The sequence below is a fragment of the Pelobates fuscus genome, chromosome 2 (genome assembly GCF_036172605.1).
Source record: "Pelobates fuscus isolate aPelFus1 chromosome 2, aPelFus1.pri, whole genome shotgun sequence".
NCBI lineage: Eukaryota > Metazoa > Chordata > Amphibia > Anura > Pelobatidae > Pelobates > Pelobates fuscus.
The window spans coordinates 334,328-349,659 of NC_086318.1; the positions used below are offsets into that span (position 1 = coordinate 334,328).

At 47.3% G+C, this 15,332-nt stretch overlaps 1 protein-coding gene across 2 annotated transcripts in view; it reads right to left on the reverse strand.

Moving 5' to 3' along the window:
* LOC134586351 (uncharacterized) overlaps positions 1–15,332 on the reverse strand; it is an 85,122-nt gene that overhangs the window by 13,213 nt on the left and 56,577 nt on the right. For both annotated transcript variants that reach the window (XM_063441823.1, XM_063441824.1), the window contains one exon: positions 1,823–1,957. In XM_063441823.1, the coding sequence (XP_063297893.1) occupies positions 1,823–1,957 (135 nt within the window). The remainder of the gene's footprint in view (positions 1–1,822; positions 1,958–15,332) is intronic.

Genomic DNA, 15,332 nt, shown 5'->3' on the forward strand with positions numbered 1-15,332 from the left:
ACGTGTTTTTTAAAAGGCGGGGATGGGTTTTGTAGACTGGGCAGATGTTTTGAAGAGAGGTGACAGTATTTTTGTATAGGGGCAGGGGTTTTGTAGAGGGGGTTTTATAACGGGTTTTGTAGAAGCGGATGACGGGTTTTGTAGAGAGGTGACAGGGGTTTTGTAGAGGGATGACGGGTTTTGTAGAGGGGGTTTTATAACTGGTTTTGTAGAGGGGGCAGAGGTTTTGTAGAGGGGGGGCTGGGGTTTTGTAGGAGCGGACAACGGGTTTTGTAGAGGGGGCAGGTGTTTTCTAGAGAGGTGACAGGGGTTTTGTAAAAGCGAATGATGGGTTTTGTAGAGGGCCAACAGGGGATTTGTAGATGGGTTACAGGGGTTTTGTACAGAAGGGGCAGGGGTTTTGTAGCAGTTGGTCAAGTGTTTTGCAAATGGCCTGACAGGGTCTTGTAGAGGAGGACGTGTTTTGTAGAGGGGTTTTTATAACTGGTTTTGTAGAGGGGGCAGAGGTTTTGTAGGGGGGGGGGGGGGCTGGGGTTTTGTAGGAGCGGATAACAGGTTTTGTAGAGGGGGCAGGTGTTTTATAGAGAGGGTGGACAGGGGTTTTGTAAAAGCGAATGATGGGCTTTGTAGAGGGCCAACAGGGGATTTGTAGATGGGTTTCGTACAGAAGGGGCAGGGGTTTTGTAGCAGTTGATCAAGTGTTTTGCAAAGGGACTGACAGGGTCTTGTAGAGGAAGACGTGTTTTTTTAAAAGGCGGGGATGGGTTTTGTAGACTGGGCAGATGTTTTGAAGAGAGGTGACAGTATTTTTGTATAGGGGCAGGGGTTTTGTATAGGGGGCAAGGGTTTTGTAGAAGGGGGTGATATGGGTTTTGTAGAGAAGGGAGCAGGTGTTTTGTAAAAGGGGGCAGGGGTTTTGTAGAGAAGGGAGCAGGGGTTTTGTAAAAGGGGGCATGAGTTTTATTAGAACGGGGTGATGGGTTTTGTAGAAAGGTGACAGGTGTTTGTCGATATGGGAGGCAGAGGTTTTGTAGAGGGGTAATAGGTTTTGTATAGAAGGGGGCAGGTGTTTTGTAGAGAAGGGCAGGGGTTTTGTAGAAGGTTGTGACAGAGGTTTTGTAGAGGGGGGCAGGGGTTTCGTAGAGAGGGGGGGCAAGCATTTTTCAGAGAGGTGACAGAGGTTTTGTAGGGGGGCAGGGGTTTTGTAGAGAGGGGGCAAGCTTTTTGTAGACAGGGGTTTTGCAGAAGTGGGTGACATGGGTTTTGTAGAAAGGGCAGGGGTTTTGTAGAGGTGACAGTGGTTTTGTAAAGGGGGCAGGGATTTTGCAGAAGTGGGCAACGTGGGTTTTGTAGAAGGGGCAGAGGTTTTGAAGAGAGAGGAGCAGGGATTTTGTAGAAGGGGCAGAAGTTTTGTAGAAGGGTGTGAGAGGGGTTTTGTAGAGGTGTGGCAGGTGTAGTGTAGAGAGGAGGGCAGAGGTTTTGTAGAGGTGTGGCAGGGGTTTTGTAGAGAGGGGACAGCAGTTTTGTAGAAGGAGGGTCAAAGGTTTATATTTATTTTACTGGATTAATTTAATAAGAATATACATACAGTAGTCACAATAAGGAATTTAATGTATTTCTTTTTAAAGAAAACATTATTTTTTTTTTTAAAGAAAGAAAATGTGTTTTTTTTAGTAGGTAGATCTTGTTCAGCTGATAATTTAAAAAGTAGATCATGACACAAAAAAGTGTGGGCACCCTTACTCTAGACACTCAATTAATGGACAGGACAGTGTAAGGCCTGGAGGAAAAAGTGGACAGAATTCTGATTCTAGACACTCACCAGTGCTTGTAGCAGGCGGGATTTCCCTGTCTCCATTCATCTCTGAACCCCACAAACAGGGCTCTTCTTCTGCTTCAACCTTGACTATGACTTCAGGAGTAGCGTCACAATGATCAGGGTTAAAGAGGTCAAATCCTGTTGGCACAAAGCACATCGCCATAAGAAACACGCTTAAGGAAGCCGTGACAATTTAGCTTGGTTATGCAAATTGTAAACCTATGCTACAAATCGACAAACTGCTGGTTTCAAGCTCTTTGTCAATTAATGCTTACATAGCACAATATTATCATAATTTAGACAGCAAAAACATATGGATAATATAACAAATAAATAAGCTGTACTGTTAAGATACAACATAAAGGAAGCATTTTTGTACCCAAAGGATTATTACATCGTGATTTCCTTTACTGCCAGAGTTAACTTCTGATTAAAGGTATGCGTGCGCTGTCCTGTGAGAACATTGATTTACAGAATTATCTCGCACCGAAATACACGTTTCCATTCACCCATTAGCTGTTAGTTTCTATACACCCATTAGATGTTGGTTTCCATTCAATCATTAGCTGTTGGTTTCTATTCACCCATTAGCTGTTGTTTTCCATTCACCCATTAGCTGTTGGTTTCCATTCACCCATTAGCTGTTGGTTTCCATTCACCCATTAGCTGTTGGTTTCCATTCACCCATTAGCTGTTGGTTTCCATTCACCCATTAGCTGTTGGTTTCCATTCACCCATTAGCTGTTGGTTTCCATTCACCCATTAGCTGTTGGTTTCCATTCACCCATTAGCTGTTGGTTTCCATTCACCCATTAGCTGTTGGTTTCCATTCACCCATTAGCTGTTGGTTTCCATTCACCCATTAGCTGTTGGTTTCCATTCACCCATTAGCTGTTGGTTTCCATTCACCCATTAGCTGTTGGTTTCCATTCACCCATTAGCTGTTGGTTACCATTCACCCATTAGCTGTTGGTTACCATTCACCCATTAGCTGTTGGTTACCATTCACCCATTAGCTGTTGGTTACCATTCACCCATTAGCTGTTGGTTACCATTCACCCATTAGCTGTTGGTTACCATTCACCCATTAGTTGGTGGTCTCTATTCACCCATTAGCTGTTGGTTACCATTCACACATTAGCTGTTGGTTTACATTCACCCATTAGTTGTTGGTTACCATTCACCCATTAGCTGTTGGTTTCCATTCACCCATTAGCTGTTAGTTTCTATTCACCCATTAGTTGTTGGTCTCCATTCACCCAGTAGCTCTTGGTTTCCATTCACCCAGTAGCTCTTGGTTTCCATTCACCCATTAGCTGTTGGTCTCTATTCACCCATTAGCTGTTGGTCTCTATTCACCCATTAGCTGTTGGTCTCTATTCACCCATTAGCTGTTGGTTTCCATTCACCCATTAGCTGTTGGTTTCCATTCACCCATTAGCTGTTAGTTTCTATTCACCCATTAGTTGTTGGTCTCCATTCACCCAGTAGCTCTTGGTTTCCATTCACCCAGTAGCTCTTGGTTTCCATTCACCCATTAGCTGTTGGTCTCTATTCACCCATTAACTGTTGGTTTCCATTCACCCATTAGCTTTTGGTTTCCATTCACCCATTAGCTGTTGGTTTCCATTCACCCATTAGCTGTTGGTTACCATCCACCCATTAGCTGTTGGTTTCCATTCACCCATTGGCTGTTGGTTTCTATTCACCCATTAGCTGTTGGTTTCCATTCACCCAGTAGCTCTTGGTTTCCATTCACCCATTAGCTGTTGGTTACCATTCAACTATTAGCTGTTGGTTTCTATTCACCCATTAGCTGTTGGTTTCTATTCACCCATTAGCTGTTGGTTTCCATTCACCCTGTCAGGATCCCGCGGGCGGCTGTAAGGGGTGGCTGCAATCCGCTTGCAGCACTCACCCTCAGTTCTTCGCCGCCCGCGGTCTCCCCTACCTGTTGGCGAGCGGCGTCCTCACAGCCCCGGACGGTGCTCGCATCCTCCTTCTCGTCTCCCAGCGGCAGCATGTATACCGCTGCACGCTGGGAGACCGCACATTCATGTAAACGCCGGGGTCAGCACTACAATCACAGTGGGAGGTATAGATATCTCCCACGTGTGATTGTTAATTCTGATTGGAAATTATCCAATCAGAATTAAACACAGGATTTATATACTTACCTTTCCTGTTTTCAGTGCCCTGTTGTGGTCTTTGCTTGCTAGTATTGCTACTGAAACGTGTGCTTCTGGTTACGTACTCTCTGGCTTGTTTATCTGACTTTGTGACTTTCTCCTACCCTTTGACCTCGGCTTGTTTCTCGTTATTCTGTCTTCTGGTTTCCCTTACTCGGCTTGTCTCCTGACTATTCTTTGTGTGCTTAGCCCGGCCACTCTAAGGTCCGGTACAGCGCCTTTTCTGTGTGTGTGTGTTAGCGTGTTTGGTTCCCCGAATCATGACATTACAACAGGGCCATAATGGAACCTGCTGACATTCCACAGCTCCTAGTTAATCAGGAGGCTAGAATGGATGGTTTAGACCACCATATGGATCAGTTTGTACAAGCTTTACAAACCATACTGGCTCGTACTGCACACTTGCAGCCTGCTGTTCAGGAGGCTGCTGCTGCTGTGCCCGAACCCATTCCCACTCCGGTACCCGTTCCTGCTCATGTAGTTCATATGACGCCGCCACAGCGCTACAGTGGTGACCCAGCATTGTGGCGTGGTTTCCTCAATCAAATTGATATCCATTTGGTGATGAATCCACGTTCCTATCCCACTGACAGCTTTAGCATGGGCCAACCCCATGTGGGAAAATACGTCTCGTATGGATGAAATAGCACCCAGAGAATTGCCTGTTCTTCTGGATGATGTTATAGATTATATGATTATTATTGATAACCGTATTAGAGAGAGGCGTAGACAAAGACGGATGGATACACGGGTGTTACCTGCTCTACCTAGTACTGCATTACTAGCATTACCCGCTCCTAGGCAACCATCCCCTGAACCCATGCAATTGGGGGCTACAGGGTTAACTGAGGCTGAAAGAGCGTATCGTAGAAGGGAGGGGTTATGCCTTTATTGTGGAAAGAGAGGGCACCACTGTAATACCTGCCCTAAAGCACAGGGAAACTACAGCACCTAAGGCCTAGAGAGGGGTCGGCCTCGGGGGTTATGACTTTGTCCCCTCATGTGTCCATCTCTAGACCGTTCATTACGGTTTCTCTCTTGGTCAATAAAACCACTATAACAACCAAAGCCTTGATCGATTCAGGTGGATGAGAATTTTGCCAAAACCGCAGCCTTGACTTTGATCCAAAAGGCCACACCCTTGGCCGTTGAGGCCATAGATGGTAGACAACTTGAGAAACCTCTGGTGACCCATGAAACCCAAGAAATAGTTATGTCTGTGGGTGCTTTGCCCAAGGAAAGGTTAACCTTCAAAATAATTGACTCCCCTACTGCCTCCATCGTTCTGGGTTTTTTCGCTGGTTAGTGAAACACAACCCTGTACTTGATTGGGGTTGTTTAGATATACTCTCCTGGGGTGAAACCTGTCAATGAGACTGTATGGCTCATGTACGTCCTGTTTGTTTACTTAATGTGCCCACGGCTAAACCACTTTCTGTTTCTGTCCCTTCTGTATATGCAGACCTTGCATTGGTGTTTGAAAAAAGGGAGGCAGATAAGCTACCTCCACATCGTGAGTATGACTGTGCCATTGTCAGGATCGGGACAGGGATCCAACACGCAGAGTACAAACAGTAGCCAGATACGTATACCGGACCTTAGAATGGCCGGACTAACGTAAGTAGTACAGTATAGAATGGTCAAAGACAAGCCGAGGTCGAGGGTAACAGAAGACAGGTAAGCGAGAGACAAGCCGAATCAAGGGTAACAGAGATAAGCAGAGTAAGGTAAACAAGCCGGGTCAAAACCAAAAGGGATAATAGAATACACAAGCACTGAGTGACTAGAACAAGCTAGAACCACGACAGGGCAATGAGCTAATGAAAGAAGCTCTGTTAAATACCCTGTTCAGAGCAGTAACCACGCCTCCGAGGCGTCCTGATTGGTCCTGCAGCAATTGACTGACAGGTCGTTCCGGGGGAGTGTCCTGATGACTACTTCCTGCCTAGATGCTGTAAAAGGCAGTCACTCCCTCGCGGCCGGCCTAGCATGACCGGATAGACCGCGGGGAAAGGAGCCATCAGACCGTCTGGATGGAGGAACAGCTAAGTCTCTACCTCTTTCGGAGGTAGAGACCACAGGTACCCTGACAGCCATAAACCTGTTACCGAGTACTATGCCTCCTAGGGGTAAGGCAACCCTCTTTCTGAGAAAGAGAACCAGATCATGGAGGAGTACATATGAGAATCCTTAAGTAAAGGTTTTATTAGAAGGTCCTCCTCTCCTGCTGGTGCTGGTTTCTGTTTTGTGGCAAAGAAGGAAGGCGATTTAAGGCCATGTATAGACTACAGGGCTCTGAACAATATAACGATTAAAAACGCCTACCCTATCCCCCTCATCACTGAGTTGTTTGATCGTGTTAAAGGTTCTAAGTACTTCACTAAATTAGACCTCAGGGGGGCTTATAACCTTGTCCGTATAAAGGAGAATGACGAGTGGAAGACAGCGTTCAATACGCGTAGTGGGCATTACGAATACCTGGTCATGCCTTTTGGACTGTGTAATGCTCCTGCTGTGTTTCAGGATCTCATAAATGATGTCCTTAGGGATCTCTTGCATGGCTGTGCCGTGGTATACCTTGACGACATACTTCTGTATTCTCCTGATTTGAAGTCACACCATAAACATGTTAGGATGGTGCTTAAAAAGTTATTACAGAACGGACTTTATTGTAAGTTAGAAAAATGTTTGTTCGATCAGACTTCTGTGCAATTCCTAGGATATATTATTACTGAACAGGGTTTCAGTATGGATCCTGCTAAATTGGAAGCCATACTGTCCTGGCCACTTCCCCAATGACTTAAGGCTATCCAGCGTTTTATAGGATTCGCCAACTATTATAGGAAATTTATAAAAAACTTTTCACCATTTATCTCTCCTATAACGAAGCTGACTAAAAAAGGTCTACACCCTAGGGTTTGGACTCCTGAAGCCCTTAAGGCCTTCGAAACTCTCAAGAAGGCATTTGCCTCTGCTCCAGTGCTACACCACCCTAATCCTTCTCTTCCCTTTGTTATGGAAGTAGACGCTTCTGAATCAGGCGTGGGAGCAGTACTGTCACAGAGGTTATCATATGACGAACCCCTCCATCCCTGCTGTTACTTTTCAAAGAGGTTGTCTGATCCAGAAAAGAATTACGATGTTGGGAACAGGGAACTATTAGCTATTGTGTTAGCTTTTAGGGAATGGAAGTACTTATTAGAGGGTTCTAGACACAAAATTATGGTGATATCAGATCATTAGAACCTCTCCTATATAGCTGATGCTAGAAGGTTGTCCGCCCGGCAGGCTAGATGGTCTCTATTTCTCTCGCGCTTCCAATACGTTATTACCTATAGACCTGGTTGCCGTAATGCCAAAGCTATCTCTCGACAGTATGAACCTTTAGAATTTGTTAACCCGACTCCTGAACCTATTGTACCTGCGTCTCAGATAATAGCTGCTACCCGGTTGTTTCATCTCCCTTTCTTGATAATATTAAGACATACCAAACCCAAGCACCCCCTGAGACGCCTGTTGGAAAACTATACGTTGAATTAAATGACAGAAAAAAGTTGTTAACTTTATTTCACACCGCCAAAACTGCTGGTCATCCGGGGGTTGCCAAGACTTATAAAGGCCTCCTTCAACAGTTCTGGGGGCCTTCACTTAAGCAAGACGTAGTGGATTTTGTACAGGCTTGTCGGCTCTGTACGCAGTGTAAGTCTCCTAATGTGAGACCCCAGGGTCTCCTGATGTCTCTCTCTGTACCCAAGAAACCATGGACCCACTTATCCATGAATTTTATTGTAGACCTTCCTCCTTCTGATGGTCAGACAGTGATATTGACTGTGACGGATAGGTTCTCTAAAATGGCGCACCTTATTCCGCTTAAGAAACTGCCTTCTGCGATACAGCTTGCTCAGGTGTTTGCCAAGGAAGTGTTCCGCTTGCATGGGGTGCCTCAGGATATAGTATCTGACAGGGGCCCTCAATTTGTCTCTCGGTTTTGGAGGGGCTTTTGTGCTGAAATGGGGGCCTCCTTGTCGTTCACTTCCTCCTATCACTCGCAATCTAATGGTGCAGCCGAACGTGCTAATCAGTCTGTGGAATTGTATTTGCGCTGCTTCACTAATGTGCACCAGGACGACTGGTCCCACCTCCTTCCGTGGGCTGAATTTGCCAGGAATACGGTGTCTCATTCGTCTACTGGCTTAAGTCCTTTTGAGGTTGCTTATGGGTTTCGGCCTTCTGTCCTTCCAGGTGCGTTCTCCGACAAGGGAATGCCCGCTTTGGACCAGCACCTCGCCTCTTTGCGGAAGATGTGGGATCAGGTCCATATTGCGCTGTCTCGTTCAGCAGCTGCTCAGAAGAAGTTTGCTGATCGCCGTAGGGTTGCGGCCCCTTCTTATGCTCCGGGTGATAGGGTATGGTTGTCCTCCAGGAACCTTCGTCTCAAGGTTCCCTCGATGAAGTTTGCTCCCAGATTTCTTGGTCCCTACAAGGTGTTACGTAGGGTTAACCCCGTTTCCTACTCCCTAGACTTGCCTCCTTCCATGAGTATTCCGAACAAGTTTCACGTCTCGCGTCTCTGCAATATCTGGTGGATTGGAAGGGGTACGGCCCTGAGGAGCGGTCTTGGGTTTCGAGCTCTGATCTGCATGCTCCCTCTTTGGTCCGCTCCTTTCATGCCCGGTTTCCTTTGAAGCCTTCTGCTTCCCGCCCTCCGGGCGGTCTTCGAGGGGGGGGTAATGTCAGGATCCCGCGGCGGCTGTAAGGGGTGTCTGCAATCCACTTGCAGCACTCACCCGTAGTTCTTCGCCACGCACGGTCTCCCCTTCCCCTACCTGTTGGCGAGCGGCGTCCTCACAGCCCCGGACGGCGCTCGCATCCTCCTTCTCGTCTCCCAGCGGCAGCATGTATAACGCTGCACGCTGGGAGACCGCGCATTCATGTAAACGCCGCGGTCAGCCACGTGACCCGGCGTTAAAGTCACAGCACTACAATCACAGTGGGAGGTATAGATATCTCCCACGTGTGATTGTTAATTCTGATTGGAAATTATCCAATCAGAATTAAACACAGGATTTATATACTTACCTTTCCTGTCTCTCAGTGCCCTGTTGTGGTCTTGCTTGCTAGTATTGCTACTGAAACGTGTGCTTCTGGTTACGTACTCTCTGGCTTGTTTATCTGACTTTGTGACTTTCTCCTACCCTTTGACCTCGGCTTGTTTCTCGTTATTCTGTCTTCTGGTTTCCCTTACTCGGCTTGTCTCCTGACTATTCTTTGTGTGCTTAGCCCGGCCACTCTAAGGTCCGGTACAGCGCCTTTTCTGTGTGTGTGTTAGCGTGTTTGGTTCCCCGAATCGTGACACACCCATTAGCTGTTGGTTTCCATTCACCCAGTAGCTCTTGGTTTCCATTCACCAATTAGCTGTTGGTCTCTATTCACCCATTAGCTGTTGGTTTCCATTCACCCATTAGCTGTTGGTTTCCATTCACCCATTAGCTGTTGGTTTCCATTCATCCATTAGCTGTTGGTTTCTATTCACCCATTAGTAGTTGGTTTCCATTCACCCATTAGCTGTTGGTTTCTATTCTCCCATTAGCTGTTTGTCACATCCTGTTCCTAGCTGCGGATCATTCTGACAATGGTTTCTGGTATCCAGTACTCTTTTTACAACTCTTGTTTTGCTTTTCTTGGTTCTTCTGGTTTTCTATTCTATGTCTGGTTTTCTTTATGCTGGGATTTCTGGGTTCATTCCTGTATTCCGTTCCTGGAATTCCCAGTCTCTTGGATTATTTTAAATGTTTGTTTTATGTTGCCACACCCGTTCCTTTTCCATGAATCCTTTTTTTTCAGTTGATCCCTGCAGGCAGTTGCTTAAGTTCTCTGCCTTTTCTTGCAGGTAAGTGCTGTATGTGCTTTATTATGGTTTATTTAGCAGACATTAGGCAGAGTAGGACCTGACAAATATGGGGTACATTGGCGTTGTGGCAGGCTTAAGCAATGTATGATCATATAATGTAACTAAATCCCCATAGTTTTTCACATATAGTACTTAGTTATTTCTCCTCTTGTTTTGCCTATCATATCTTGTCTTGTTTTATTTTGTATTCCCAGTCCATGTGCAGTCCTGTCCTGCCCTGCCCCTGTTCTGTTCTGTTAATGTTTCACTTATGTATTGTGTACATGTTCTGGGTTTAGCTTCCTATCCTTCTCTGGTTCTGGGTTCTACTAGTTCTGTCTTGTTTTCATGTTTGGTGTCTGTTCTAGTCTTGCCTTGTTTTTCGTACTGGATACATTCCTGCTGCAGAGCCTCCCTATTCAGCTCCCGGGAGGTCTACTTATTTCCAATCTCCTAGTTCCTGGGATCCGCTGAAGCTGCATCAGGTTCCTGGTATGTGGCCGCACAAACGCTGGTGCTCAACACCAGGGGGCGTGCGGTTACCCTGCACCAGACCCTGCTAATCCACTTCCACACTGTGACTCCTACATTCAACATCAGTCATACTGGGTCCCGGTCACCGGACAGCCACCCTGACACTGTTGGTTTCCATTCACCCATTAGCTGTTGGTTTCCATTCACCTATTAGATGTTGGTATCCATTCACCCATTAGATGTTGGTATCCATTCACCCATTAGATGTTGGTTTCCATTCACCCATTAGATGTTGGTTTCCATTCACCCATTAGCTGTTGGTTTCCATTCACCCATTAGCTGTTGGTTTCCATTCACCCATTAGCTGTTGGTTTCCATTCACCCATTAGCTGTTGGTTTCCATTCACCCATTAGCTGTTGGTTTCCATTCACCCATTAGCTGTTGGTTTCCATTCACCCATTAGCTGTTGGTTTCCATTCACCCATTAGCTGTTGGTTTCCATTCACCCATTAGCTGTTGGATTCCATTCACCCATTAATTGTTGAGGAGAAGAGAATGAACAGTGAATGTCCCATGGACTCCCCACTGGGGGGGATTATTGTAACCTGGTCAGATGATATATGTAGCCATCTGGAGTGCTAGAAATCTCTCCGTCAATAATTCCACGTGCAGTCTATGTACACAATATTATTGTAAGGAAAGTTCCTCATACAAAGGTAAGCACTATTCACAGCAAGGTATATTGTCTAATATTATTGTAACTATTAATTCCTGCACTGCATGAATTATGTATATAGAATTGCTAGTGAAATTGATTAGCTGAAAGCAGGTGAATTGTTAGTGTAGGACTTGCCTATGAGGGTGAGGTTAGCCTTGATGTTTGCAGATGAGCTTTGTAACGGAGCTCCGTGTACTCCGACCGAGTACCCTCCGTTGATGGATGCTCCTAGCGCTCTCAGAGGTCTTCCCCACACGGTCCTGGAGGACAGAAGCCGATCCAGGGTGGACGGAAGACGGCGCGGCTCCAGTTAAGCTACGGCGGTTGTGGAGCCTGCGGTGGTTGTGGTGTCGTCTGCAGTGCTTGGAGTCCTCTGAGAGCGCTAGGAGCATCCATCAACGGAGGGTACTCGGTCGGAGTACACGGAGCTCCGTTACATTGGTGGCAGCGGTGGGATGGCGTCCTAGTGCGAGGAGAAGCAGCTCAGAGACACTGGTAACGTTTGGAGTTACAATTGAGGGCAACGCTAGCCATTGGGCAGCGCCCCTGGCTACAACAGGATGGAATCAGCTGGTTTGCGGACAGCGTTCCATGATGAGGAGGAGGAGGAGGCCGCAGATTACAGGGATGCAGCCAGAAAGGAACTCTGGTATGATGCCCTGGAAGATGGCCAGTGGCGGCGAGGGGAGAGTCCCCCCAGTGATGAGCAGCGGCTACAGAAGCGTGTGGCAATGCGAATGTGTCTATTGGGAAAGCAGCCCCTGGATGAGTGGGTGGCAAGACTAGAGACCCTGGTATGGCGAGAGATCGGGCTAGACAACGCATACCAGGCCCTCTGGTGGCATACCATTCGACTTACTCCCTGGACAGCCGAGCACGACTTACAGGAGGGGGATGATTATGATGGTCCTGGTCTACTTCAGGATGCCATGGAGGAGGAGCCTGATTTCGGCAGCACAGAGGAGTCTAGGTTTTGGGACATCTATGACTACCGGATGGGCATGTATGTCTGGGCTGACGAACGCGAGGTGAGAAAAGACATGACCCACCTGGTAACAAGGGAGTGGGAGCTGGAGCAAGACTTCCTACACCTGTTCAGCTTCATGCAGCCCCAACCTACCCGACAAGCAGAACCAGGTCCAGAGCCCTTCAGCTGGAAGGATATCGTAGAGGTTTACTGGGAAGATCCCCAACCCCAGAGTGAGTGTCAGGGAGCTGAAGGTGTCGTCCTTCCTCCCCAGCGGCAGTGTGTACCCCAGGGGGCCGAAGGTGCCGTCCTTCCCCCCCAGCGGCCGTGTGAACCCCAGGGAGCTGAAGGTGCCGTCCTTCCTCCCCAGCGACAGTGTGAGTTACAGGGGGCCGAAGGTGTCTTCCTTCCCCCCCAGCAGCAGTGTGTCCTACAGAGAGCAGAGACAGTTGGTCCCTCTCTCCAGCAGCAGGACAATATTACGGGAGTGGAGACAGGCGGTCTCCCTCTCCAGCGGCAGCCTGTGTTTCAGGGAGAGGAGCACAGCACCCCCTCTCCCCAGCGGCAGCTTCCCCTAACAAGGGGAGACACCAATCCCCCAGACGGCGCAGATGGGACCGTGGTCTCTGTGCCTGACCTACAGGGATGCTGGACAGCCTGCCCAGATCCCCAACTGCCCTCACCGAGACAACAGGAGGAGGGGGTAAGTACAAATTCCCCTCCACAGCTAACCCCTAGCGTGGCACCAGGGTTAACAGAGGTGATGTTAACCCCTACTGACTTCCATGTTCCCTTGGCTACTGAGCTGGACTATGGTCACAGTACCCCAGCAGAAGAGGTGGCAGCTGGGCAGAGTACAGTCGGCCTCTGCCCTACCTTTGTCCCTGATCCAGAGCCTGATGTCCTGCAGGCTACCCCAGCGAAAGAGCTGGCAGCGGGGCAGAGTGCAGTCGGCCTCTGCCCTACCTTTGTCCCTGATCCAGAGCCTGATGTCCTGCAGGCTACCCCAGTGGAAGAGCTGGCAGCTGGGCAGAGTGCAGTCGGCCTCTGCCCTACCTTAGTCCCTGATCCAGAGCCTGATGTCCTGCAGGCTACCCCAGCGGAAGAGCTGGCAGCTGGGCAGAGTGCAGTCGGCCTCTGCCCTACCTTTGTCCCTGGTCCAGAGCCTGAGGTCCTGAGGGCTACCCCAGCAGAGGAGCTGGCATCAGGGCAGAGCCCTCAAGTTCCCTCAGCATATTACCTCACCACCACGGACAACTACCCAGGTGCAGTGACTGTTTGTTGTGGGAGGGCTACTCTGGCATCTGTTTATTGTGGGTTGGTGGATCGACTAACAGAGGCACTGACCGACAGAAGGTCAGGTGCCTGGTTAGTCTTCCCCCCAAAGGGGAGATGTGTGACAAAGTGCCCTTCGCCACTTTGTCCTGGAGAGGCCTGCTTGCCTGCCTCCTCCCCTGTGACTATGGCCCCAGGACATATTGCACGTTAAAAACTATATCTGGGCTTAATGAATTTTCAGTATGCTGTCTGTGGCTCTTTAAATGGGCTGTACAGAGACTATGGACACATAAAAGATGTTTAAATGCCTTGTGGGGATTCGGTAGTAAAACCGTTCGTATGATTCTATACGAATCCTTTGTGTGCCGAATAGGTGGCCGCCATTTCGGGACTTTACACGTGTTCGCGGCCATCTTGCGCACGAACAGCGGTGTTTGCCTGTAACCGCATGGAACTAAAAACGGATACGCAAACAGGCGAACACCGCTGTTCGTGCGCAAGATGGCCGCGAACACGTGTAAAGTCCCGAAATGGCGGCCACCTATTCGGCACACAAAGGATTCGTATAGAATCATACGAACGGTTTTACTACCGAATCCCCACAAGGCATTTAAACATCTTTTATGTGTCCATAGTCTCTGTACAGCCCATTTAAAGAGCCACAGACAGCATACTGAAAATTCATTAAGCCCAGATATAGTTTTTAGCGTGCAATATGTCCTGGGGCCATAGTCACAGGGGAGGAGGCAGGCAAGCAGGCCTCTCCAGGACAAAGTGGCGAAGGGCACTTCGTCACAAGCTTACATATAAAGAAATACTCTAGTCCCATAAACACATCAGTTTGCGGAAGATAAGAGATAACTGGAGGTCCCCTCTGTCTTATTTTATCAAAGTGCCAATTTTAAAAGAAAATGGGAAATATCTAAAAAATACAGCTAACTCTGATCATGTCTTATGACCACTAAGGAATTTATTTAAAGGGTCTTAATTCTGCACAAAAGAGGAAATGTATGTCTGGGGAATTAAAGAGGCTTGGGGCAGTCATTAGAATAGTTGTTAGGTTGCACCACGAAAATATTTACAGTCCAAAATATATGGTATGGGAGTTAATTAATAAATAACTCCCATACCATATATTTTGGACTGTAAATATATTTGTTTGGTTTTACTGTAAGTATTCTTCTTTATTACTACTTAACTCATTTATGACCCTACAAAATAATTTTTTATGTGGCGCAACCTAACATCTATTCTATTGAATTCTATTCCTTTTTGTGAGGATTTTTGAAGAAACACACATTTTTAGGACTGCTGCCTATCCCTTATACACCTTCTAGATGACCACCAAGTGGTGATCCATCACAATTTCTGTCTATCTTTAGGACAGACATTGCCTTCCTACAGGAAACGCACCTATCTCGCTCCTTCTCCCTATCCATTACTGACAGGAACTATGACAGGGCATATGCATCAGCATCCATGTGCAAATACGCGGTTGCGGTAATTCTACACAAGAATTGCCCAATACAAGTCTTTAATATACTGGGGGACGGAGAGTGACACTACGTCCTAGTGTCTGGATCGTTAGGGTCTCAAGCGATCCACCTACTTAACATATATGCTCACAATGTTCTAGATGCAGGGTTCTGGGGGTACATTGTGTTAGAAAAACGCTATTGTGCAAATAAATGCCAAATAGTGAAAAGTGCGTATCGCTTTAACAAATAAACAAACACTTACTCCTGGAATTCTCAGGAGATATGAGCAATGGGTGGGAAAATGCTAAAAATGAAATATATAAAATATGGTGCAATATGGTCGGTATAGTGGTGAGAGAAATGTTTATTACTGGATTCACTCACATGGTCTAGAGCCTCTTAAGGACCGGCTCTGTTCTCTTCCGCTTTTGTGTCCTTAAGGTGACACACACCCATGTTAGGTGAAAACCTCAAAATGGAGACAAAAAATGGAGAGAACAGGGAAGCAATGCTGACCC